The sequence below is a fragment of the Panthera pardus genome, unplaced genomic scaffold (assembly GCF_024362965.1).
Source record: "Panthera pardus isolate Hobbes unplaced genomic scaffold, ASM2436296v1 HiC_scaffold_21, whole genome shotgun sequence".
Classification (NCBI taxonomy): Eukaryota; Metazoa; Chordata; class Mammalia; order Carnivora; family Felidae; genus Panthera; species Panthera pardus.
Genome location: NW_026526777.1, coordinates 64,036,882 through 64,062,989, shown reverse-complemented (window position 1 = coordinate 64,062,989; position 26,108 = coordinate 64,036,882). Strand labels below are relative to the sequence as shown.

The window sequence follows — 26,108 nt, the reverse complement described above, 5'->3', positions numbered from 1 at the left end:
TGAATGAACTTACTAAGGACAAAATGATCACAAAAGCACAGTTGAACACAAAGGACGGAGCCTAAGGGAGCAGCTCCGTTCGGAGGAACGGAGGAAGAGACCCTGAGAAAGAAGACCCTGGAGCCATCAGAGGGATGGAAGCAAAACCGGGAAAGTCAGTGTCCTGGGGGTGCGGGGGGAGGGGACTTGCAGGAGGGGGGCCAAGAGCATCAGATACAGCAGAAAAATGGGACAAGAACAGGGAAGAGATACGAGGGATTTTAGGAGAGACGGTAACCGCAGCGTTACTGATGGTTAGGGAAAGGCGACCGACGAAGGCCAGTTCCGTACCTCGTGGTTTTGAGTCATGGGCCGTGAGGGCAGGGCGATCAGCACGCAGTGCACGCGCGTGTTGGTGTGGGTGCGTATTTATGGCTTAGGCCCCTTGGTGCGAATGGCGATGCGGTGATGAGCGTGTGGGACTAGAAACTGTCCCGTTGGCACAAATAGAAGCACGAGGCATTTACGTTGTAAATTAGAGTTGGTACGAAATAAAGCAATTATTCCAGCAGTGATTCCTATAAACTTAAATGCCCAATGAAATATTCTGAAGTTTAAATTGCATTAGATGAGTCTAATTAACCAGAAGAGCCTTTATTTTAGATAGTCTCATGTATATTTTATATTTTAAAAATAATTTCCTTTTCCACAGTCAGCCATTTAAGCCTTTGGGGGTTTTTGTTTTGTTTTTTGTTTTGGATACAGTACTTTGAGGAAAGAATCTAATATTATTTTGGAGGGGGTTTCCGTTTTTGACTTTTGATGATGGGAAATTTCAGATGTACGGATACAATAGAATAGCTTAATGAATTCTCCTCTACCCGTTACCTAGACTTAACTAACAGTTAGTGTTTTATCAGACTTACATTATCATTTTGTTAAAATATTTCATGTAAACTCAGGTATTATGACATTTATCCCTGAATTCTATGTAAACAATAAGGAATTTTCCCACATAGTTACAGTATCACCGTCTACCTTTATTAGGTGGATTTTATTAATTTAGAAATTTTATCAATTTAGAGCTCTTTAATAATATCTAAGAAGAAATTCATACTTGGGTTTTTTCCAGTTGTCACCTAAAATAGGTTTAACAGCTGGCTTGTTTAACAGAATACATTAAGGCTCTGCTGGTCTAGAAGAGTTCTGGGTTCTATATGACCCCCACTTTGGTTCTGCATTCACTGAGCAGAGAGACGAGGCTGTGCGACCTGTGGAGAGTCCCTTCTTCTGGAATATTCTCTGGTAATTGCTTCTCAAAGTGTCATTAACTTGTCACATGACAAAATTTGTCATCTGTTCTCTCATTACATGTATTCATATGAGACCTGCTGTGTTTAGGCACAGTAATAGGTAATGAAATAGTATGGGCCTTGCTCTTAGAGAACTTGGAATCCAATATACGTTCTCGTTAGATTCTTTTACAATTTTATTATTAGATCCCAGTTTCATCATACTTTAAGTAGAAGTTAGTTTTTCTTATTTAGTTGATCCAGAACTAGCACTTATGATTATTTTTCAGATTTGAACACTGTACCCAAGAACAGGCTGTGTTAAAATGGTTAGATGTTATCCTGTTTACATCTAAATAATCCACTTCTGTTTGTTTTGTGCATATTATCATAATAAGCTGCCCACTGTGATAGCTGAGTATCATGGGGTTCTGTGCCATTGTTAAATAGGATGATGTAGGGGTGCCTGGGTGGCTCAGTCGGTTAAGCTCTGACTCTTGATTAAGGCTACCATCATGATCTCATGGTTCGTGAGATCAAGTCCCATATCAGGCTCTGTATTGACAGTGCAGGACCTGCTTGGGATTCTCTCTCCTTTCTCTGCCCCTCCCTTGTTCACACTTGCATGGTCTCTCTCAAAATAAATAAATAAGCTTTAAAAAATTAGGATGGTATAGACCTTCATTTACTGAAATGAAAAATTTGCAACATATTAAATGAGCAGAGCACCTACATAATATGTCTTACATGTTGTGATCTCATTTTTATTTTTAAAAAATGCTTAGAGAAGTTCTGAAGGAATGTACATTAAAACCTTAACAGTGGTTATACTTGTGTGGTAGGATGTTGGTTAATTTTCTTTTCATTTTACCTATATCTGTTTATGAATTGTTCTACAGTAAGCATAGATAATTTATACAATGAAAGTAAATAAATCAGTGAGTTAAAAACCAGCTTGACTACACAACATTGTATATGTACATAACACCATAGAATTGTACATTTAAAATTAGGGGCGCCTGGGTGGTTCAATTAGTTGAGTGTCCAGCTTCGGCTCAGGTCACGATCTCATGGGTCATGAGTTCGAGCCCCATGTTGGGCTCTGTACTGACAACTTGGGGCCTGGAACCTGCTTCAGATTCTCTCTCCCTCTCTCTCTTCCCCTGCTTGTGCTCTGTGTGTATCTCTCTCTCAAAAATAAATTAACGTAAAAAATTAAAAAAAGAATATACATAATAGTATTATATTTGAGGACTCAAAAATACACCCTCTTTATGGTCATTATAACTGACAGCATTATTTCATTGTGCCATTTCATTATAAATAGAATCTATTATTATGCCTTTGTTTTTCATGTTGCCTATTAGAACTTATTTAAAAAAATAGTATTTAAAGGGTTATAGAGGTTGAAATAAAACCTAATCTTTTAATAAATTCTGAACAGATATAAAAAAGATTCTTTTTGGTATGTAATTTTTTGATTTGGCGTGTTACAATCCCTCTAATTGGCTTCCAGGTTTACAAAGTGATTACAGCTTCAAATATACTTGGGTGTCTGTGGTTCAGAACATGTAAACATAAGCAGAACACTTGAAATTTAGCTTGCAGTTTAACTTGCTCAGGTGAATTTAACTAGGATACCTAATTTAAGTGCCAGTGTAACAAATGCTTTGCTGAAAGGTATGATGGGTTATGATATAATAAAAGTTAGCTGCCTGGCATTTTATATGAGAACACTTGCTTTTTTCTTGTGTGTTAAATAGCTCCAGAAATCATAGCTAATCATTTGGTTAATAGCTTTTTAGAATTGCTATTCAAAGCTGCTGTTTTTGATTTTAGAATTTTCATGTGGCCTACCTTGATTTGGGAACTTTCCCGTAATTAAAAAGAAAATATTCTTCTGAAGAAGTATTAGCTAATCTACTTATCAGCCACCATTCCCTTTAAGAATAAGAGTCTCCTTTAAGAATGAGAGTTTTCAGACATGAACCATATTCTGAAAACTCCTGTATTTCTCATTTTACAGGGAGCTGTAGGATGTGTTCATGATTCCATATTTTGGTTAACATAAAAGAACCCAAGGCTCACTTGTTTGTTTAAACATGGTAATTGACAGTGTCAACGGTTTTGTATTCAGATTCAGCTCTTTGACTACATCTTTGTGCAGCAATAAACCCGATACGGAGATAGAGTGCCCTCTTCCCTTGTACTGACCCGAGTACCATTGAATATCTTGAGCCAGCTTTTGGTAACTGCTTCTCTCTTTTACTGTCTCAATCTCTTTTACTGTATCATTTTGAAATAGGATTCATTTGTAGAGTATTTCATATTGAAACATATAAAACATAGGTTTGTTTCTGTAAAAACAAAGTAGTAAAAACTACGTGTTCATAATAACATTTCTGTTCAGCTAGGCTTCAGAAGGTCCTGACTGAAACCTTTAAGCCATGAATGAAGTACTACTTTACAATTACATGTGTTGCAATTGGATGTTGAATGATTAATAACAGAGTTTGGTGTGTGCTATAGGTTGTAGAGAGTCTCTTACTCATTTTTGTTACTATACTATGCCCAGAGTCTTACATAGTGGCTGGCCCAGAATTGGTATAGGTCGTTGAGGCCATGAATATTTAGCATGTTTAGTCCAAATAGCCAAGTTGTGCATAACTACTTAGGTCATTGTGTTATTATTTTAGTATTTTTCCAAAACCATCCTATATGTAAATACAAATAGTTTATTCGTTTCTAAGAAGTTCCTTTCCAGTGGTCTGCTAGAGAATGGTAATTAATCACTTGTTTATCACTTTTGTAAGTTATGTTAATTGATAATCACTTAGAATCCCATATGTAATATTTTAAGTAGGTTGTTAAATTATAGCATTGAGAAGTTTTTAAAAGTATATCCCTTAAACTTCACTTAGGTATAGTGTTGAAAATATGCTTCCTTTAAAGTCTTTCTTTAATTCCTGAACCTGGGGGCTTGGAGGTGTGCTTTGCATGGCATCACAGCACTGCTGGTGTGAGAGAGGCTAGATTTGAGTCTGACACTCTGATTTAAATTTTTTTTTAAGTTTTTATTTATTTTTGAGAGAGAGAGAGAGACAGACAGACAGACAGACAGACACAGCAGAAGCAGACTCCAGGCTCTGAGCTGTCAGCACAGAGCCTGACGCAGGGTTCAGACCCATAAACTGTGAGATCATGACCTGAGCTGAAGTCAGATGCTTAACCACCTGAGCCACCCAGACACCTCTGACACTCTGATTTTAAAGTCTGCTGTCTTAGTCATCTTAACATCACCACAGGAGTGACCTTAAGTAAACGGAAGTGTAGGTGAACTTGGATTGGGCATTCTTACTTCCCTTATCTGTTCTTCCTATTTCTGCTTCATACAGTCCATAGAGTTCACCCTTGAGTATTTCTGTCAGGCCTGCCCATCTTGTGTCTGTCCTCTATTCATTACTTTAAAAGTCACTCAGTCAGTTGTTCAGTCATGAGGTATGTCCTGTGTCCCCTTACGTGCTATTGCGTCCTAGGTGTTATGGGGAAGGTTTGCACATAATTCCTAACTTCTAAGTAATTTCTCTACTAGGGTGTCACTTGAACTGTATAAAAACTGACTGGAAACTTAATAGGAGTTTTGTGAAGTAGGAAATGGGAAGAACAGTGGTCTTCACAGAGAATCAGGTTGGGTCTGTGCTTTATAGGTATAAACGTATAGTATATAGTATTTATAGTATTTGTAGTACAGTATTTTAGAACTTTCAGATTTAAACAAAATATAAATTGACATTCTGTATTTGGTGTTTTTAACATTCATATTTCAAAAAGTATGTGACATCGCTGTAATATTTAACTGTGGAACAGATTTTACTATCTGTCGATTCTACCACCTTTTCATTATTTTGCACACCACCAGGTTCTCACTTTTCTTACCCATTTTGAATTCACCAGTTGATTACCTAAATCAGGGTGCCGTGACTCCTCTCTTTTGCTTCTTGCTTTGCCAAACTTACTTGGTTAAATTACAGCTTTGCTGAAATCCAGTCCTCTGTATGCCCCAGCCACACCCATGTAGCTGAATAAATACATCTGGGGGAAACACGCAACCATGTGAATTCTTGACTGTGAAATTCCAACGGGCCCCTGATGCTGCCCCGCTGTCGTGTTACAGTTCCCTAGTCTGTTCGCTTTTCTATTCTCCTAGAGGGCTCTTATGTACCTTCTGTCTTCTCAGAGCCTCAGCGCATCCTCTTCCAACCTGAATCTCTTTTTATACATTGTTTAAATGTTTGTTTATTTTTGAGCAAGAGAGGGAGAGAGCTTGAGTGGGGGAGGAGCAGAGATAGAGGGAGACACAGAATCCAAAGCAGGCTCCAGGCTCCGAGCTGTCAGCACAGAGCCCAACGCGGGGCCGGAATCCATGAGCTGTGAGATCATGACCTGAGCTGAAGTCGGATGCTTAACTGACTGAGCCACCCAGGCGACCCTCTTCCAACCTGATTCTTAAAAAAAAAAATTTTTTTAAGGTTTATTCATTTCTCAGAGACAGAGAGACAGAGTGTGAGCAGGGGAGGGGCAGAGAGAGGGAGGGAGACACACAATCTGAAACAGGCTCCAGGCTCTGAGCTGTCAGCACAGAGCCTGATGCAGGGCTTGAACTCATGCACTGCGGGATCATGACCTGAGCCGAAGTCGGATGCTTAACCAACTGAGCCACCCAGGCACCTCTCAACCTGATTCTTAAAGATGGCTTTATATCCCAGTTCACTGGGGGAAAAAAAATAGAAGTAATATGCAAATCCTCTCTACTAGCTTCTACTTGCATGTATACCCTTGATTGCTTTGGGGCTCTTAGTGTCTTGTTCTCTCACTAAATAGTCTATACTCCTGACTAGAGCCAGCCCTCTGCTTGTCTAGCAAATCCTCTCTTCTTATCTGCATAAGGAAGTTGCTCCAGAAATTTACTCCTCTTATATCATCAAAACTACCTTCTTGTTAGGTACTCCTATCAGAATTCATCCAACTTGGACAATATTTGGTAAGTGTCTGCTTTGGGGAAAAATAGTGTTTAGGCACAGATGGGCACAGTTCTAGGTGCTAAGAATCTTATCAGTGCAGCTTACATTCTTGTTGGGGAGATAGACAATAAGCAAAAAAGATACTAAGCCATTTCATATGTTTGAGGGTGATAACGTATGTGAAATAAAAAAGTAGAGCAGGTAAGAGGGGTTGGGGAGGCCTGGGTCAAGGGTGCAGATCACAGAATTTCAGCAGCATGGTCGCGTGTAGGTGAGATCTGATCTGAGACTTGGTCGGCCGTGGGCTGTGTGAGGGGACAGAATGCCAGGCAGAGAGCACATCTAGACACAAGGCTAGGAGAAAGGGTGTAGCGCCTATCTGAGGAAGTGCACCAAAGCCAGGGTGGCCTGGAAGGGAATACTGACTAGGTTGGGAGGTCAGAAACTTAAGCTGGGTGGGTGGGAGGCCCAGATCATGTAGGACCCTTGTTGATCATTTCAAGGCCTTTGTCTTCTATTCTTAGTGAATCAGAAGCATTGCAGAATGTATTCTTGCAGGCGATCATGTTAAGATCTCTGGCCACTCATGTTGAGAACAGACTACAGTGAGGGGCAGAGAGAGCTACTCGAGTTCTGGGCGCGTTCACGTGAAAGATAATGATGGGTTGTTCCCAGACAGTGGGAGAGGAGAGAAATGATCCTAGATACATTTGGAAAGCAGAGCCAACAGGCTTTCCAGGATGAGATATGAGAAGAGAGGAGGAGTTAAGGGTGGTGCCAGGGCTTTTGACCTGAGCACTTAAGGGGATGGAGGTGCCATCATCTGAGATGGAGAGAGCTAGAGCGGAGGGTGGCGGAGGGGGGAGGGGCAAAGGTAGGAGCAATCAGCTCACTTTTGGATGAGTTCAGATGTCTTTTTTTTTTTTTTTTAAGTTTTTATTTAAATTCCGGTTAGTGAAATACCAGTTTCAGGTGTACAAAGCAGTGATTCACCCTGTGCTCATCGTGACAGTTGCCAAGTTCTGATGTCTTTTAGAATACAGTTTCTAGCCTTCAGTAATGGATCTAGCCCTTCCACATTTCTGAGTAGGAAGAGCTGGTTTTATGGCACCTGGGAGGTGTAGGCATTTGGCAGTGAGAGTCTGAAGTAGGACTGCATTGCTGGAAAAGTCATGTCCTGGCAAATACTACCAGTATCAAAGAGGAGCACCCCATGATTTGAGTCTGGATGGTGGAAAAATTAGGAAAGCCAGGAGGAGGAACAGAATCAGGGGAAAAGATAGTAGGTGTTAGGTGTCATACCAGTAATTCAGCCAGGTAGATTGACCCACTGTATAGTTAATCATGGGTATCACGAAATACAGATCCAAGATGGAAAGAAGTGTGGAGTTTTAGATCGGTAAACCAAGAGATGATGGCTGAAACTGTGAAATCTTATTAGACACGAGAAGAAAACTAAGTGGAGACCCTTCGGTGAATGATCTTTTTAGGTCAAAGAGTCAACAAGGAACTGGTCCAATGTGCTCAATGACTTGAGTCCTATAAAGAGAGACGGAGGTCGATAGTTGCTAGTGATGGAGGGACCGCAGAATAGATAAACACTGAGAAAACACAGTTGACTTTGTCAGCTGCAGGGAAATTGTTTCTTTCAAAAGAGCAGTGTCAGTAAAACAACCCTACCCTATTCTGTCTTGTTGGCCACTACCGCGTATCCTTAAAGTCCTGCTCAGTATATACACCTGATAATGATAACTGACATGTATTGACAACTTATTATGTGTTACATGCTAGTCTCAGCATCCTACTGATTTATTATTAATCCTCACACCAGTTTTATGATGTAGTTACTTGTTTCCCCTTTGATACTTACAGACCAGAAAGGTTAATTAACTTGTCCCAGGTTACATAGTTAATGGTAGGAAAAGAAATTGAATCCAAGAATACTGGTGTTAGAATCCACACTTTCAGCCACTACAGAATGCTCCTCCTCTTCTTTGAAATCTTCTGAGATATTCCCTGACTTAATTTATCACTTTTGATGAACTGGCTCTATGGGCTGTGCTTACTAAGATTTTTAAGTGGTGTATACTGTAGAAAAGCTTATAATCCAGGGGGATAAGGATACCTTTTTAAATGATAAATAATAATACAAGATAGTCTATACTGAGTGAAAAATGAGGGATATGATAATAAGTAATGAGAATATGGAGAGGTGAATGTTTGGTTTAGGACCAGGTTGATATAAAAGGCTTCCTGCAAAGAGTGGGATTGGATCTGGACCTTTCAACTGTAAGTGATTGCAATATGGGGAGGGGTGAAATCAGTGACCAGCACCCCAGATAATAAGAACTGCTGGAACAAAAGGTACAGATACAGGACAGAGTAAGATGTGTTTGGGGAAAGTAAGTAGTCCAGTTTGGCTGGTTAATAGAGCATGTGGCCAGAATGGATGATGGAATGGAAATACTGAGGTCAGATTGTGAACAACCCTCAATGGAGGGCCCTGGAAAGCTGAGAGGTTGCATAGAGTAGAACTCTGTAGTTCTCAAATCTTTACTTCCTGGTTTAAATGTAAGTATATTCAAAGAGACATTTTATGTCATTTCTAGAATGCCAGTTAATGAAAACAGAACGACCAAAGCCAAACACATTTATTATCAGATGTCTCCAGTGGACCACTGTTATAGAGAGAACATTTCATGTAGATACTCCAGAGGAAAGGTAAGAAATGTTTTTCCTATTTTGTGAAAAAGCAACAATCGGTAAAAAGATATATGTGTATCTGACTTCACCATTTGTAAATATATGTGAACATATTTGTAAAATCCAATAGTCCCTTAATAATTCTGTTTCTGGTATAAATAATGAATAACAGAGGCTTGCAACACCCTAAATCAAAGCCTCTAGAACTGCTGTGAGATACGCTTCTTAGCAAAGCACAGGACATTCACCAACTAAAATATAAATTAAGACATTTTTATAACTAAACTACCCTTAAATAATGGTAGAATTGTGTTCATATTTGGAATTCTGAGGCTAGTAACAGCAAAAGGTTTCAAGCAGTGTGACGTTTTGCTGGTGGCGGCCTGGAGTATGACATTGAGAAGGATTATGAGATTGGGGCTAAGCTCCGCGAGAAAAAACTACCAGGATAGATTGGCGTGGACCGTCCTCATGCTAAAGAGGAGAGTGACGACTTCATCAGGGCCATATTTTCATCCTCCTGATCTACGCATTTCTACAACCGCTGCCCCCCCCACCCCCACCCCCAAATCTGTCTTCATAATCTCTTATCTTGTGCTCTGGTTCTGACTTCGGTCCAACAACCACAACCACAGAATCATTTCCCTGCACAGATATTATCATAGTTGATCCAAATCAGCAACTTTGTGAAGTTAAATGTTGTTAGCCCTATTTTCCAAATGAGTAAATTAGGTCTTAAGAGACTTGTCTAAGATTTAAAACAAAAACCAAAAACAACCTCCCTCAAGACCTAGTAAACAGTAAAGTATTATTTTAATAATACCCTTTTGATCAATGAACAGTGAATGATAATATGTGATTACTTTAGAAAAGAAAGAAAAATGAAAACAGACTAGAAATCACTCGTAATTTTATGATCCCAGTTAAGGATAGATAATTCTTTCCTACACTTCCAGTCTTACTCTGTGCAGATGTATTTAGGTCTTGAGTGTACATACAATTTGAGATGTCTTTTTTCCCCTGTCTACCCTGTCTTCCTTGGGCATTTCTAGATGCTAAGTCCTCAGTTTGCTTATGCTTCCACTCATAACCATGGCTGGGCTAATACCTATTTATCTGCCAGATCTGAGCTTAAAATATCATATTTTCTACAAAACCTCTGAGTCTTGTAGATGAGCCAGGCCCCCCTTCTATATACTATGTATCTCCCTACAGCTTTTATGTCTGGTGTATCACCACTGTAATCTCTGTTTGCTTTTCTCACTGGACTGTGAGATTCTTGACTAGCAAGGATTGTATCTTCCTTGCTCAACATTCTATCTTTATAACACAGTCCAGGATCCGACGTAGTATTTGTTGACTGGCTGAATGAATGGAACTTTTCCCATGTCACTGTACATTCTTTGAAAATATGATTCTTAGTGGATTTATAACATCCCATTGAAGCATGATTAATTTTGCCATTTATGTTTTTGCAAAGCTGGATTTATGCCATATCTTAAGACTTCAAAATAGTTCCTGCAATTATATCACACTACTTTTCTGAACAATCAGTTTTTATTTGCATTTATGACTAGAAGGCAGTTTTAGTAAAAATGAAAAACAGCATATTTAGATTTACCATTGGAGTGTGTTTTTCTATATTCATCTAGAATCTGGTGTCTGGAGATTTTATACGACTTTAATGTTAATGAAGACTTAGAAAGATGTAGTGAGAACTAGGAAAGCTATATATTTTCTGTGTTCTGTCTGCCAGTCTAAAATCCATCCTTGCTGTAAATGAAATATGTATCTCTAATCTATGTAAAAAAAAAAAAAGTCTATTTGTTTTATTGAATGATGGAAGTTTGGAATCTATTTTTTTTCCAAAGGATGAGACCACTGTCTCAGCTCTGTTCTTTTGTCCATTTCTTTTCATTGAATAATCCATTCTGTCCTCACTCATTATGGATGGCACATGTACATAAATATTTGTATTTTTAGTTTTTTTCTCCCCCCCCCCCCCCGGCCTTTGATTTCTGTCATTCCAGCACTAAGACCACATGGTTTTAATTAGAGAAGCCCTATAAAATTTTTAACTTCTAATGGAAAGAAAAGGCCATAAGTAGAAGTAAGAAAATTAGGAAAAACAATTTCATGGAAAAGGAAACATATAGTAAAGCAAGACTTCCATTATTATTCCATTATTTTTTTTTCCCCCAAATGTTCTTAGTTTTTGTAGGCATAGCATCTGCAGATAAATAGTAATTTTGTCTCTTCCTTTCTGATAGGACAATTATTTTTTTTGTTTTTATTCTATTTATTATATTAAAAATTTTTTTTAATGTTTATTCATTTCTGAGAGACCGAAAGAGACTGAGCATGAGTGGGGGAGGGGTAGAGAGAGAGGGAGACACAGAATTTGAAGCAGGCTCCAGGCTCCGAGCTGTCAGCACAGAGCCTGACGCGAGGCTTGAACTTATGAACCGTGAGGTCATGACCTGAGCCGAAGTCGGACGCTTAACTAACTGAGCCACCCAGGTGCCCCTGTTATTTTGTTTTTAAACAGTATTTAATAGTCTTCATGATAGCAGATACATTTATTTTTTTCTCTGGTTTTAATGAATGCATTTCAAATTACTTACTGTTAAATATGATTTTTCGTATATAGTTTATTTTGTCATACTGGAACATCCACTTTACAGACCCAGGCTATTTTCCTTTCTTAGAGCTAATCACTTTCTTTATCACCATGATGGCCCTATTGCACTCATGCCCACATGTTTATGTGCGCACGTGTTTCAGCTGTGGTGAGCTATACTTATAGTTTCCCAACTACTGATTCCATAGTGGACTCTCACGTTGCCTATGGCTCTTCCTGGCTCTTTTGCCCCTTCAGAAATACCTTCCCTTGCTTGTTTCTTTCTGTCCCAGCTCATCTTGTACATCTCTGCTTACAAATCACTCCTCTCCTCTGTCCCCACTCAAAACTTAACATTGTTTGCCTTAGAACACCACTGTTCTTAGTGCATACTTGTTATCATTTTACCTATAATGCTTTCTTATACTTCTTCACAATGCCAAGGTTTCCCCATGACCCTAAGTTCATATTACACCATGGCTTTAGTCACATACATGTATTAGATGTTTTCTTGCGAAAATTAGTTTTCATATAAGTAGTATATTCTTTTAAATTAAATTAAAAAGATAAGTTTACTTGCTTCATCGGGGTCTGCATTCTGTTTCCCAAATTAAGTACATTTCCTGGTACTTAGTAATAAGAAGATTGCGTGCTTTCTTTCATTAGTGTGATATTTGGACCCAATACTGTTTTGTAGAGCATACATATATATTTTAGTTATCGTGAATAAGGTAATTTAGGTCAGTAGTCCACCTAAGAACTCCTAGAAAAGGTGGACAAAATGGTTTAAAACAAACAAAAAAAGGCATACAAGAGCCAATTTGGCTGTGAAGAATTATGGGATCAAAACTTTATGGAAGAGTGAAACCTAGAGAGATGAGCCCACTGTTTTACTTGGGATCCCTGCCAATTCTAGAACTGTCTGATTTGTTAACATGTGGAGTAGCTGTCAGATCTAGGAGTCACATTCTGGAATCCAGGGCCTACCAAAGAGGGGTCATGGTACATCAATACCTTTTAGGTTGGCACTAAGAAGAAAGGATAAACTGGATTTAAACTTATCTTTTAAAGACTGAAATCTACTTTAAATTATTTCAGGTCTTAAATTTGGTTAACATGATCCACTTTTGCTAGTCTCCTAGGAGCCTGTTAAAAGCAAATATAACCAATCTTAAACTATTTACAATTTCAATGTACGTTGTTCGATATGCATTAAAAAAATAAACAAGGATTCAAAGATTCACAAACCACAGAGACAAAACAGACAACTGAATCAGATTCATAAGCACTCTAGATAATGGAGTTATCAGACAGAAATTAAAAGAACTCTGTATTAGTATTTTCAAGGAAATAAAAGTTAAGGCTGGGAAATTCAGAGAGCTAGAAGATATAAAAAAGAATAAAATGGGAATTCTAAAATTGAAAAATAAGATATTTAAAATTCTTTGTGCTGGTAGATGGTTTCAGCAGTGGATTAGGCCTAACATTAGGGAAAATAGGAACTCATACCTAGGTTATAACAGAATATCCAGAATGAAACATGAAGCAATAAGGATAGAGAATAAAAATAAGTCAGAGTGGAATGTAAGATGAAAGGAATCCAGTGAAAAGGTATTAACGTTTACGTAATTAGAGTCTCGAAAAAGAGTAAGAATGGGGCACAAAGTATTTGAAGAGATAGTTGCTGAAAAATTTCTAAAATGGCTAAAGATACCAAACCACATATTGAAGAAGTTCTATAAAGCCCATGCAGGAACAAATACAGAGAAAACCCACTTAATCCCATTAGACTTTTAAAAACAAAGACAATGAGAAAATTCTCAAAGCAGATAGAGAAAAAAGATAATTTGTCTTCAAAGGAGCATCAGTTAGACTAAAAGGTGATAGAAGTAGAAATACTTGACCTGGAATATATGGGATAGAATGATAATTGGAGATAATGGAACGATATTCTCAAAGTGCTAAATGAAAATAAGTGGTAATGAGCAAAAATATGTTCCAAGAATGAAAGTAAGATGGAAATGTTTCAATTAAATATTTTAGTAAGTTCAGTCAAGAATTGATAGAATTTCTCACCAGCAGACTTGCAGAAAAGGAAATACTAATAGGGTATTCTTCACACACAATAAAAATAATCCTGGATGGGAGAAGAGATACAGAAAGGAATGAAAAAAAAAATGGTAAATAAATTGATAAAACCAAATGAATATTGATCTTATGAATAATAATATTTTGTGGTTTAATTGTGTAAAGAATAAAAAAATCTGAAGTAAAAACATACAAATTGAGGTTGAGGGGAAAATGGGGTTAATGTCTTATGATGTCACTGCATTTTCTAAGAAGACATAGTAGTGTGGACATGTTATATTAGATTTTGCTAAATTGAGGATGAATGTTATAATTTCAAGAATAATTGCTAAAAGGAAAGCAAGCATCTGATGACTACAATGCTAATATGAGGAGAAATAGCATCATAAAAAATTAATCCAGAATATATTATGTAGGTTGACCGTGTGAAGTTAATGCTATATATAAAAATAATATTTAAAAAATGGCTGAAAAGCCAACGGGAAAATTGAAATAGAATTGTGAAAAAATTTAATGAAACAAAAACAGACGGGGAAAAAGAAAGGAGAAGTGTAAAAAAAGTAAAATGGTAGACTGCGTGTAATCATATAAATAATTGCATTAAATATCAATGGGTTAAACACAGTAGTTAAAGGCAGAGAGTTTCAGAATTAAAAATATGAGGACCACTTATGTACTATCTATAAGAAATAAACTTTAAGTATAAAGAAGAGGTACGTTGAAAATAAGGGCACCTGAGTGATTCAGTCGGTTGAGTATCTGATTCTTGATTTCAGCTGTGGTCATGATCTCACAGTTCATAGGTTCAAGCCCCATGTCAGACTTTGCGCTAACGGTGTGGAGCCTGCTTGGGATTCTCTCTTTTCCTCTCTCTCTGCCAATGCATGTGTGCTCTCCCTCTCTCTCAAAATAAATAAACATTAAAAAAAAATTTTTAAGTTTATTTATTTTGAGAGAGACAGAGCCAGAATGCGAGTGGCTTAGGGGCAGAGTGAGAGGGAGACACAGAATCCAAAGCAGGCTCCAGGCTCCGAGTTGTCAGCGCAGAGCCCGACATGGGGCTCGAACTCACGAGCTGTGAGATCGTGACCTGAGCTGAAGTCACTCAACTGACTGAGCCACCCAGGTGCCCCGTCAAAATAAATAAACTTTAAAAAAAAGATGTAGCTAAGTTGAAAATGGATTATACCTCTTAAAAATCATTGGGTCAAAAACAAAATTCATAGGAGCCATTAGAAACTTGTGGGGGTTTTTTGTTTTGTTTTATTTATTTTTTATGTTTATTTGTTTTTGAGAGAGAGAGAGAAAGAGAGAGAGGAAGAGAGAGTGCAAGCAGGGGAGGAGCCAAGAGAAAGGGAGACACAGAATCTGAGGCAGGCTCCAGGCTCTGAGCTGTCGCACAGAACCTGATGCGGGGCTTGAATTCATGAATGGTGAGATCAAGACCTGAGCCAAAGTCAGACACTAAACCGATTGAGCCACCCAGGAGCCCCAGAAAATTGTTTTTAGATGAATAACTGTGAAAGCAAAGCACATACAAATTTGTGGGATGTAGCTAAGTGAGTGCTTAGAGGGAAATTTATAACCATTAAATGCCTATTATTTGGAAAGAACAAAGTTAAGCCAATAACCTAAGCTTCCTTTTTAGGAAACTAGAAAAATAAACCCAAAATAAACATCAAGGAGGAAACAGTAGAGGTCAGAAATCAATAAAATAGAAAACAAAAATAAAAATCAATAAACCAAAGAATTAGAAACATCTTGGAAAATTGCTTAAAAAAAAAAGAGAGAAGGAAGACACAAATTACCAATATCAATCCAAGAAAACATTAGAAAACCTGAATAGCCAATATCCATGAACAGAATTGAGGTTAATAACTTAAAATCCTTACCTCAAAGAAAACTCCCAAGTCCAGATGGTTCCCTGGTGAGTTCTATCAAACATTTAAAGAAATATTTATTACCAGTCCTACACAATCTATTTCAGAAAATAGTGGAGAAGGGAACATTTTCCAACTTATTTTGTAAGGTCACCCTTATTTCAAAAACCAGGCAAAGGCATAAGAAGGTAGAACTATAGTCTAATATACCTGTGAACATCAACGCAAAATTTCTTAACAACTTTTTGATAAGTCAAATTCAAAAAATATAGAAAAAGAATAATACATTGTGGCCAAATAGAGTTTATCCAAGAGCTCAGTTGCATTTTCTGAAGGCATTCAACTAAATTCACTATATTAGTGGGATAAAGTAGAAAAACTGCATGGTCATTGAACAGATATAGAAAAAGTATTTGCCAGAATTCAATATCCTTTTATAACTAAAACACTCAGCTGACAAGGAATAGAAGGGAACTTACTCAACCTCATTAAGGCTATCTATCAAAACCTTATCTGTCTATCAAAAGCTTGTATAATACTCAAAGGTAAAAGCTTCTTTGCTTTCTCTCTAAGATCAGGCACACATTAAGAATGTCTTCTCTTGGGGCACCTGGGTGGCTCAGTCGGTTGAACATCGGACTTGAGCTCAGGTCCTGCCTTGTGGTCAGTGAGTTCGAGCCCCACATCAGGCTCTGTGCTGACAGCTCAGAGCCTGGAGCCTGCTTCAGATTCTGTGTCTCCCATTCTCTCTGTTCCTCCTCCGCTCATGCTCTGTCTCTGTCTCTCAAAAATGAATGAACATTAAAAAAAAAAAAGAATGTCTTCTCTCACCACTTTTATTTAACATTGTAATGATGGTCTGATACAGAGTATTATAAGGCAAGAAGAATAAGTAAAAGGCAAATAGATTGGAAAGGAAGAAGTAAAACTGTCCTTATTTGTAGACATGTTCACATGTATAAAAAATCCAGAAAAATAAAAGATATTAGAACTGATACATCAACTTAGTAAGGTTTCAGGGTACAAGGTCAACATACAAAAACCAACTTTATTTGTAAGTGCTACCAAGAAAAATTAGAAAATTAAACTTAAAAAAAAAAAAACCCTCCACAATAGCATGAAGATTAGGTAACTCACAAGAGGTCTGAAGAAAGTGAAGAATGTTGCCAAAGAGAGAAACATCCTAAGAAAACAATTCAACCGATTTCATTTAAGGAAGATGGCAGAGTAGGGATATCCTGAGAACACCTCTTCTCATGGACACACCAGTGTTGCAGTTAGGTGTAGTACAACTCACTTTGAGAAAAACCTGAAGACTAGCAGGGCAACTCTTCACGGCTAGAGCTATATTTTAAAAACCACCTAGAGGGGCGCCTGGGTGGCGCAGTCGGTTAAGCATCCGACTTCAGCCAGGTCACGATCTCGCGGTCTGTGAGTTCGAGCCCCGCGTCAGGCTCTGGGCTGATGGCTCGGAGCCTGGAGCCTGTTTCCGATTCTGTGTCTCCCTCTCTCTCTGCCCCTCCCCTGTTCATGCTCTGTCTCTCTCTGTCCCAAAAATAAATAAAAAACGTTGAAAAAAAAAAAATTAAAAAAAAAAAAAAAAACCACCTAGAAAAGAGTAGGAGTTATGGAGACAAAGTTGGGAACCAAACCCCAGGCACACTGACCCACAAGCAGGAGGGCTATCAAGGTGCTGAGGCCCTCTGGGAGGACATAGATTGGACACCCCAAGCCCTGAGGATTTGCACTGGGAAGGCAAGCGTCCATAGCCTCTGGTGTTGAAAATCAGTGGGGCTTAACTCAGGAGCTTTGAAAATTAATGGGTCTTAACTCCAGGAAAGTTGGAGGACTATAGATAAACAGACGCTGTCCTTAAAGGGTGCACAGTATCACTTGCTCTGAGACCCAGTTCAGAGGCAGTAGTTTGAAAGCTTCTGGGCTATACATGAAGGAGATTTATTGACCAATTGTAGGGTTTTGCTGGAGGCTGAGGGATCTGTAGGAATATTCTCTGGGAATGGAAGAACTGGTTGGTGCTATTTTTCTGACCTCTTTCAGTATAGTTGGTCTATGCTGGCAGGCACCAGTTCTGATCCTCTCCTTCTACCTCGCTAGCACTGTAGCACCTGCCCTGTGGCCCTGCTCTGTCAGGTACCCCTCCAAAGCCACTCCTGCCCCTCCACACCCAGCAGGAATCCCTCAGAGGGAATCAGCAGCAGTCTGATTTCAGTCTACTCTGAAAGACAGCATTGTGGAAGACACCCAAGCTGGACAGCAAAAAGTAAAAAGAATCTAAAAACATGAACGTAGGGGGGCGCTTGGGGGCTCAGTTGGTTAAGCGTCCGACTTCGGCTCAGGTCATGATCTCATGGTTCATGAGTTTGAGCCCTGCGTCGGCTCTGTGCTGACAGCTTGGAGACTGGAACCTGTTTCATATTCTGTGTCTCCCTCTCTCTACCCCTCCCCCCACTTGGGCACACACACATTCTCTCTCTCTCTCTCTCAAAAATAAATAAACATAAAAATTTTTTTAAAAATATGAACATAGGTAAGGAACTTCTGGGGCAACATCAAACTTAGTAACATTTGCATTATAGGCTTCTCAAAAAAGAAAAAAGAGAAAAGGTGGGGGGGGAACTACTTTGAAGAAGTCATAGTTGAAAACTTCCCTAACCTAGAGAAGGAAGCAGACTGCCAAGTCCAGGAAGCTCAGAGGGTCCTGAACAAGATAAACCCAAAGAGATCCACACCAAGACACATAGCAATTAAAATGTCAAAAGTGAGATATAAAAAAATAAACCTTAAAAAGCAGCAAAGAGAAAAGCAACAAGCTATATAAAAAGGAAATGCCGTAAGGCTGTCAGCTGATTTTTCAGCAGAAACTTTGCAGGCCAGAAGGGAGTGGCATGATAACAATCTAAGTGATGAAAGAAAGAAACCTACAACCAAGAATACCCAGCAAGGTTATCATTCACAGTGGAAGGAAAGATAAAGAGTTTCCCAGGCAAATGAAAGTAGAGTTCATCACAACTGAACTGGCCCTATAAGAAATGTTAAAGGGACTTTTTCAGAAGAAAAGAAAGATGATAATGAGAACTAAGAAAATGATTAAAGAAAAGTTTTACTGGTGAAAGCAAACATGGTAAAGGTAGTAGATCAATCACATATAAAGTTAGTATTGGGGCGCCTGGGTGGCTCAGTCGGTAAAGCGTCCGACTTCAGCTCAGGTCATGTCTCACAGTCCGTGAGTTCGAGCCCCACATCGGGCTCTGTGCGGACAGCTCAGAGCCTGGAGTCTGCTTCAGATTCTGTGTCTCCCTCACTCTCTGCCCCTCCCCCACTTGCCCTCTGTCTCTGTCTCTCAAAAATGAATAAACGGGGGCGCCTGGGTGGCGCAGTCGGTTAAGCGTCCGACTTCAGCCAGGTCACGATCTCACGGTCCGTGAGTTCGAGCCCCGCGTCAGGCTCTGGGCTGATGGCTCGGAGCCTGGAGCCTGTTTCCGATTCTGTGTCTCCCTCTCTCTCTGCCCCTCCCCTGTTCGTGCTCTGTCTCTCTCTGTCCCAAAAATAAATAAAAAACGTTGAAAAAAAAAAAAAAAATGAATAAACGTAAAAAATTTAAGAAAAATAAAGTTAGTATGGAGATTAAGAGATGAAAGTAGTAAAACCAGTTACATCTACAATAATTAATGGATACACAAAATAAAGATGTAAGATACGAAGTCAAATACATAAACTGTGGAGAGTTGTAGTAAACCTGTGGTGCTTTTAGAATGTGTTAAAGTTAATCGAACATCAGCTTAAAGGAGACTGCAAAGTATTATTATATTATCAACCTCATATGAACCACAAATCAAAAACCTATAGTAGATACACAAAACCTAAAGAGAAAGGAATGCAAGCATAGCACTAAAGGAAGTCCATAAAATCATAAGGGAAGAGAGCAAAAGAAGAAGAAAGGAGCCAAGAAAAACTTCAAAACAGCCAGAAAACGGTTATACATGCCAGTTGTTATATGCCAACAGATGACAATAAGTACATACCTATCAATAATTACTTTTCACGTAAGCGGACTCAGTGTTGCAGTCAAAAGGTAAAGGGTGACTGAATGGGGAAGAAACAAAATAAGACCCATCCAAATGTCTACAAAAGACTCACTTCAGACCTTAAGACATTTACAGACTGAAAGTGAAGGGCTGGAAAAATGTATGCTTTGCAAATGGAAGTGGGAAAAAAAAAAAGCTGGGGTAGGTAACAATACTCCTATCAGACAAAATAGGCTAAAACAAAGACTTTAACAAGAGGCATAGATGGGCATTACATAATGATAAAGGGGTCAATCCAACAAGAGGATATAATAGTTGTAAATTTCTATGCACCCAACATAGAAGCATCTGAATACATTAAGCAAATTAACAGACATAAATGGAGAAATTGACAGTAATATAATAATAGGAGGTTATTTGGACACCCAACTTGCATCAGTGGATAAATTACCCAGAAAAAAAAAAAATCAATAAGGAAGGAAACAGTGGCTTGAATGGCACATTAGACCAGATGGACCTAACATATATACAGAACATTCCATCCAAAAACAACAAAAGACACATCCTTTTCAAGTGCACATGGAACATTCTCCAGGACAGATCACATATTAAGCCACAAAACAAGTTTTAATACATTTAAGATTGAAATCATATTAAACATCTTTCCCAACCATAACAATATGAAGCTAGAAATCAATTATAAGAAAAAAGCTGGAAAAAAACCAGAAACATGTGGAGTCTAAACAACATGCTACTAAACAACCAATGGGTCTTTGAAGAAATCACAGAGGAAATAAAAAAAGTAGATGAAAATGAAACACAGCAATTCAAAAGTTTTGCTGTCCAGCAAAGGCAGTTATAAGAGGCAAGTTTACAATGATACAGTCCTCCCTAAAAACAACAACCACCAGAAATAAGAAAAATCTCAAATAAGCAATCTAACCTTACTCCTAAAGGAACTAGAAAAAGAAGAACCAACAAAGCCCAATGTTAATAGAGGGAAGGAAATAATAAATACCAGGGTGGAAATAAATAAAATAGGGACTTAAAAAACAATAGAAAAGATTCAGTGAAACTAAGAGCTGGTTGGTTGAAAAGCAAAACAAAATTGACAAACCTTTAGTCAGACTTTAAAAAGGAAAAAAAAAAAAAAGAAAGACCGGACTCAAATAAAATCAGAAATGAAACAGAAGTCACAGCCAGCAGCATAGAAATAGAATTAAAAGCAACTACTATGAAAAATTATGTACCAACAAATTGGGCAGCCTAGAGGAAATGGATAAATTCCTAGAAACAGAGACTCTTCCAAGACTGACACAGGAAGAGTAGAAAATCTTAACAGACTAATTAGTAGTAATAGACTTGAATCAATAATCAAGAAACTCCTAACAAGCAGAAGTCCAGGACCAGATGGCTTCACAGGTAAATTCTATCAAACATTTAAAGAAGAGTTAATACCTGTTCTTTTCAAACCATTCCAAACAAATGAAGAGTAAGATTGCTTACAAATTCATTCTACGAGGCCACAATACTGTGATTCTAAAACCAGACAAATACACGACAAAAAGAAAATTATAGGCCGATATCTCTGATGAACATAAACACAAAATTGTCACAAAGTTTTGGCACGCCACATTCAAAATACATTAAAAGGATCATTCCCTGTGGTCAAGTAGGATTTATTCCAGGGGTTCAAGGATGATTTTGTATCCACATATCAGTCAGTGTGATACAGCACCTTAACAAAATGCAGGATAAAAATCTTCTGATCATCTCCATAGATGCAGAAAAAGCATTTGATAAAACACAACTCCATTCACACTCAACAAAGTGGGCATAGAGGGATTGTACCTCAACATATTAAAGTCTATATATGACAAACCCACAGCTAACATCATACTTGATGGTGAAAATTTGAAAGCGTTTACTTTAACATCAGGGGCAAGACCAGGATGTCCGGTCTCACAACTTTTAATCAACATTATGCTGGAAGTGTTAGCTCCAGTAGTCAGACAAGGGGGGAAAAAAAAAAAAAAGGCATCTAAATTGGCAAGGAAGAAGTAAAACTCATTGTTTGTAGGTGAATGATATTATATATATAGAAAACCCTAAAACTCTACCAAGAAAACTATAAGAACTAATAAATGAATTCAGTAAAGTTGCAGGATACAAAATTAATATACAGAAATCTCTTGCATTTTTATGCACTTATAAGAAACTATCAAAAAGAGAAAGTAATCCCATTTGAGGTGCCTGGGTGGCTCAGTCAGTTAAGTGTCCGACTTTGGCTCAGGTCATGATCTCATGGTTCATGAGTTCAAGCCCCACATCGGGCTCTGTGCTGACAGCTCAGAGCCTGGAGCCTGCTTTGGATTCTGTTTCCCTCTCACTCTTTCCCCCTCCCCCGCTCATACTCTGTCTCTGTCGCTCAAAAATTAATAAATGTTAAAAGAATCCCATTTACAATTAATTCAAAAAGAATAACTTTAACCTAGGAGGTGAAAACCTGCACTCTGAAAACTGTAAGACACTGATGAAAGAAGTTGAAGGTGACACGAATAATTAGAAAGATATGCCATGTTCATGGATTGGAAAAATTAATATTATTAAAATGTTTATACTACCCAAAGCAATGTACAGATAATCTTTTCACAGAACTGAAACAATAATGCTGAAATTTGTATGGCAGTACAAAAGACCCTGAATAGCCAAAGCGTTCTTGAGAAAGAAGGACAAAGCTAGAGGTATCACAAAATTGTATTTCAAGTTATACTAGAAAGCTATGATAAGGAAAACAGTTTGGGAGTGGCAACAAAATAGACACATTGATCAATGGAATAGAACATTTTATCTATGACAAAATATGCTAGAGTATACAGTGGGGAAAGACAGTTTCTTCAGTAAATGGTGCTGGGAAAACTGGAAAGCTACATGCAAAAGAATGAAACTGGACCACTTTTTTTTTTTACATCATATGCAAAAATAAACTGGAATAAATATCTAAATATAAGACCTGAAATTATAAAGCCCTTAAAAGAAAACATAAGTAGTAAACGTTTGGATAGTGGTTCTAGCAGTATTTTTTTTTAAATCTGTTTTCTAAGGCAAGGGCAACAAAATCAAAAATAAACAATTATAACTGCATCAAACTAACATGCTTTTGTAAAGGAAGTAATCAACAAAATGAAAAGGCAACCTACTGGATCAGAGAGGATATTTACAAATGAGATATCTGATAAAGGGTTAATATCCAAGATATATAAAGAACTCACACATCTCAAAGCCAAAAAAAAAAAACAACAACAAAAAAAACCAAATAATTTGGGGCAATAAAAAATGGTCAAAGGGCTTAAATAGACATTTTTCCAAAGAAGACATACAAATGGCCAACAGACACATGAAATGATGCTAAATATCACTCATCATCAGGGAAATGCAAATTAAAACCACAATGAGATATCACCTCAATGAGATATAACCTGTCAGATGGTTAGTATCAGAAGAAATATCAGGTGTTAGTGAAGATGTGGAGAAAAGGGAACACTCGTGCGCTGTTGGTGGGAATGTAACGTGGTGCAGTCACTATGGAAAATAGTATGAAGGTTCCTATAAAAATTAAAAATAGAAATACCATATGATGCAGTAATTCTTCTGGGTATTTGCCCAAAGAAAATGAAAACACTAATTCAATAAGATTGAATATATCTCCCAGTGTTTATGCAGCATTTACAATAACCAAGGTATGGAAGCAATCTCAGTGTCCGTCCACAGATGAATGGATAAAGAAGATGTGATATATTTCTCTTCATCCATAAAAATGAATGAAATCTTGCCATTTGTGACATGAATGAACATAGAGGGTATTATGCTAAGTGAAATAAGTCAGAGAAAGACAAGTACCATGTACTTTCACTTATATGTGGATTCTAAAAACCAAAACAAATGAACATATAAAACCACAAACAGACTCATAAATACAGAAAACAAACTGGTGGTTGCCAGAAGGGAAAGGTATGGGATAATGGGCAAAATAGGTGAAGGGGTTTAAGAAATTCAAACTTCCAGTTATAAAATAAGTCACGGGGGTGTAAAATAAGGCATAGCAGATATAACCAGTAGTACTGTAATAACTTTGTGTGGTGACAGATGGTAATTACACTTACCACACTTACGTGGTGAGCATTTCATGTTGCATGTAAGTGTTGAATAGCTATGTTGTACACCTAAAACTAATATAATACCGTATGTCAAATATATTTCAATGAAAACTAACATTTTTAAAAATAGAGTACTTCGGAAGGAATTCAATTTAAAATATGCAAGACCTTTTCACAGAAAGTCACAGATTGCATTGGGAAATTAAAGAGCTAAATAAACGTAGAAATACACCATGCTTATGGTTTGGAAAATTTAATTTTTTGAGATAGTAATTTCCCCGGAATTGGTCTATAGATTTAAGACAGTTTGACTCAAAATTCTCATAGACTTTGTTTTAAGAAACTGACACACTGCCTTAAAAACTTATATGGAAAGACATGATTCTTGATCTGATAACACAGCTGTCAATTAGAGCTCCTGAGACTTACTGTCTTACGTATGAACTATGGCTATTTAAAAAAAAAAAAAAAACTTCTCTGTGATTTGGGAACAGTTGAAGGCTTTGGCTTTGAAAACCTTTTCTTAGAACTTATATTGGACGACGGTAAAGATCTTGACTATTTCAATGATGAACTAAACAATAGCTAGACAAAAAAGTTTTTCAAGGTGCAGCAAGCTTTTGGGGGTCAATTTGCCTTATGGAAAGATGTTTATAGGCAATAAAATTTAATTGTACTTTTAAAGAATTTTAACTGAATTTTCTTATAGTTCTTTCCTTTTTTTGAAAATATACATTTAAATAAATGCTCCTACAACCAACCCTAAGGTCTATAATGTTAAATGCTTTGGGGATTAATTTCACCTTTGAGTAAGGGTGAGAAGATATGTTTATGTGTATGTGGGGGTATTATCCTGGAGTAGACTTTATTTGTGTTAATGTCATATTTTACAAAAGGGACATATTTGATTCATTTACCCTTCTTCATTAATGGGAAATTGTACTTGTTTTTATAGGGAAGAGTGGACAGAAGCTATTCAGGCTGTAGCAGACAGACTTCAGAGACAAGAAGAGGAGAGAATGAATTGCAGTCCAACTTCACAAATTGATAACATAGGGGAGGAAGAGATGGACGCTTCCACAACCCATCATAAAAGAAAGGTAGAAAATAGTATCTTATTCCCCTACTCAGGCACGGCACTTACGCGTGTGGAAGGAAACACACTAAAAATTGCCATTTGTAAAACGTGTTGGCCGGTACAACTATATGGGTGAGGGTGGTGTTTATCCAGGTAAATCTGAAATACCTGTCATCGTTTAAAACCAAGTAATTCAAACGTCATTTTCGTGGTTCAGCACTTCGCACTGACTGCTGATAGGGCTTCTCAGGTCGTTGTTGACTGAAGTGCCATCATGCTGGTTTATAATTTGCATTTTCCTCTTATTGTTTTTAATACCATTTTAGAACTTGGAAATAACGTTTTCCCTAATGATTGGGTCCTGTTCCATGTGGTATTTATTTTGTACGCTCTGAGAGCAGAAGCAGAAACGGTTGTAGTGTGCTTCCTACCTGAAGCCCCAGCCTTATGAGTATCAGCGGGAACGCAAATAGTCTTGGAAATAATAGTTTTTATTTTAATGGCTGCTCCTGAGCCAGTGAGGGAAACAGACTTTCCTTCCCTGAGTGCTCCAGATTAATAAATGCCAATTTAGAGATTGATGGAAATTATAAATTATGTTTTTCATTGCTACAGAAAATTGAAAAGCAACTTCCTTGTGTGAAAATGGTATTTTAGGATTAATCTAAAGGTCTCAGTGTTCAAAGTAAATGAACGTGCCATTTATCGTGTTAGAATGTATTTGTTATAATAAATTGTAAATTTCATCTTGATGTAGGAGAACACTAATTTTTAATGTAATTACCCATGTAATTTGCTATTAGCATAACGATGAAGAACTCTTTTGGCGTTAGACTGCTTGAGTTCAAATCCTCCTTTTCCCACCTGCTACACGTGTGAACTTGATGAAGTTACACTGTCACAACCTATGGCTCATTAATTATTCTCTCCTTTTCTGAAATTTCTGTTTGTTTGTTTTTTAAAGTTTATTATATTGATTTTGAGAGAGTGCAAGCAGGAGAGGGGCAGAGATAGAGGGAGAGAGAGATTCCCATGCAGGCTCCACGCTGTCAGTGCAGAGCCCAACACAGGACTGTGAGAAGATGACCTGAGCCAAAATCAAGAGTCAGAAACTTAACCCACTGAGGCACCAGGTGCCCCTGAAATTTCTGTTCTAATTACAGTAATATTCTATGCTTGATCTTGGCCAAAAGTGGTGTCTTCATTGAAGACTTATACTCTGTTTGTTAGTTGAAGTGAATCCC

The 26,108-nt window shown here is 37.7% G+C and overlaps 1 protein-coding gene across 5 annotated transcripts in view; it reads left to right on the top strand.

Moving 5' to 3' along the window:
* Positions 1–26,108, top strand: part of AKT3 (AKT serine/threonine kinase 3) — a 305,975-nt gene that overhangs the window by 151,539 nt on the left and 128,328 nt on the right. For 4 of the 5 annotated variants that reach the window (XM_053909401.1, XM_053909402.1, XM_053909400.1 and 1 more), the window contains 2 exons: positions 8,902–9,013; positions 24,742–24,886. In XM_053909401.1, coding sequence (XP_053765376.1) covers positions 8,902–9,013; positions 24,742–24,886 — 257 coding nt within the window. Of the gene's footprint in view, positions 1–1,169; positions 1,285–8,901; positions 9,014–24,741; positions 24,887–26,108 lie in introns of those variants that run through there. The other variant, XM_019422898.2, reaches the window with a different exon arrangement.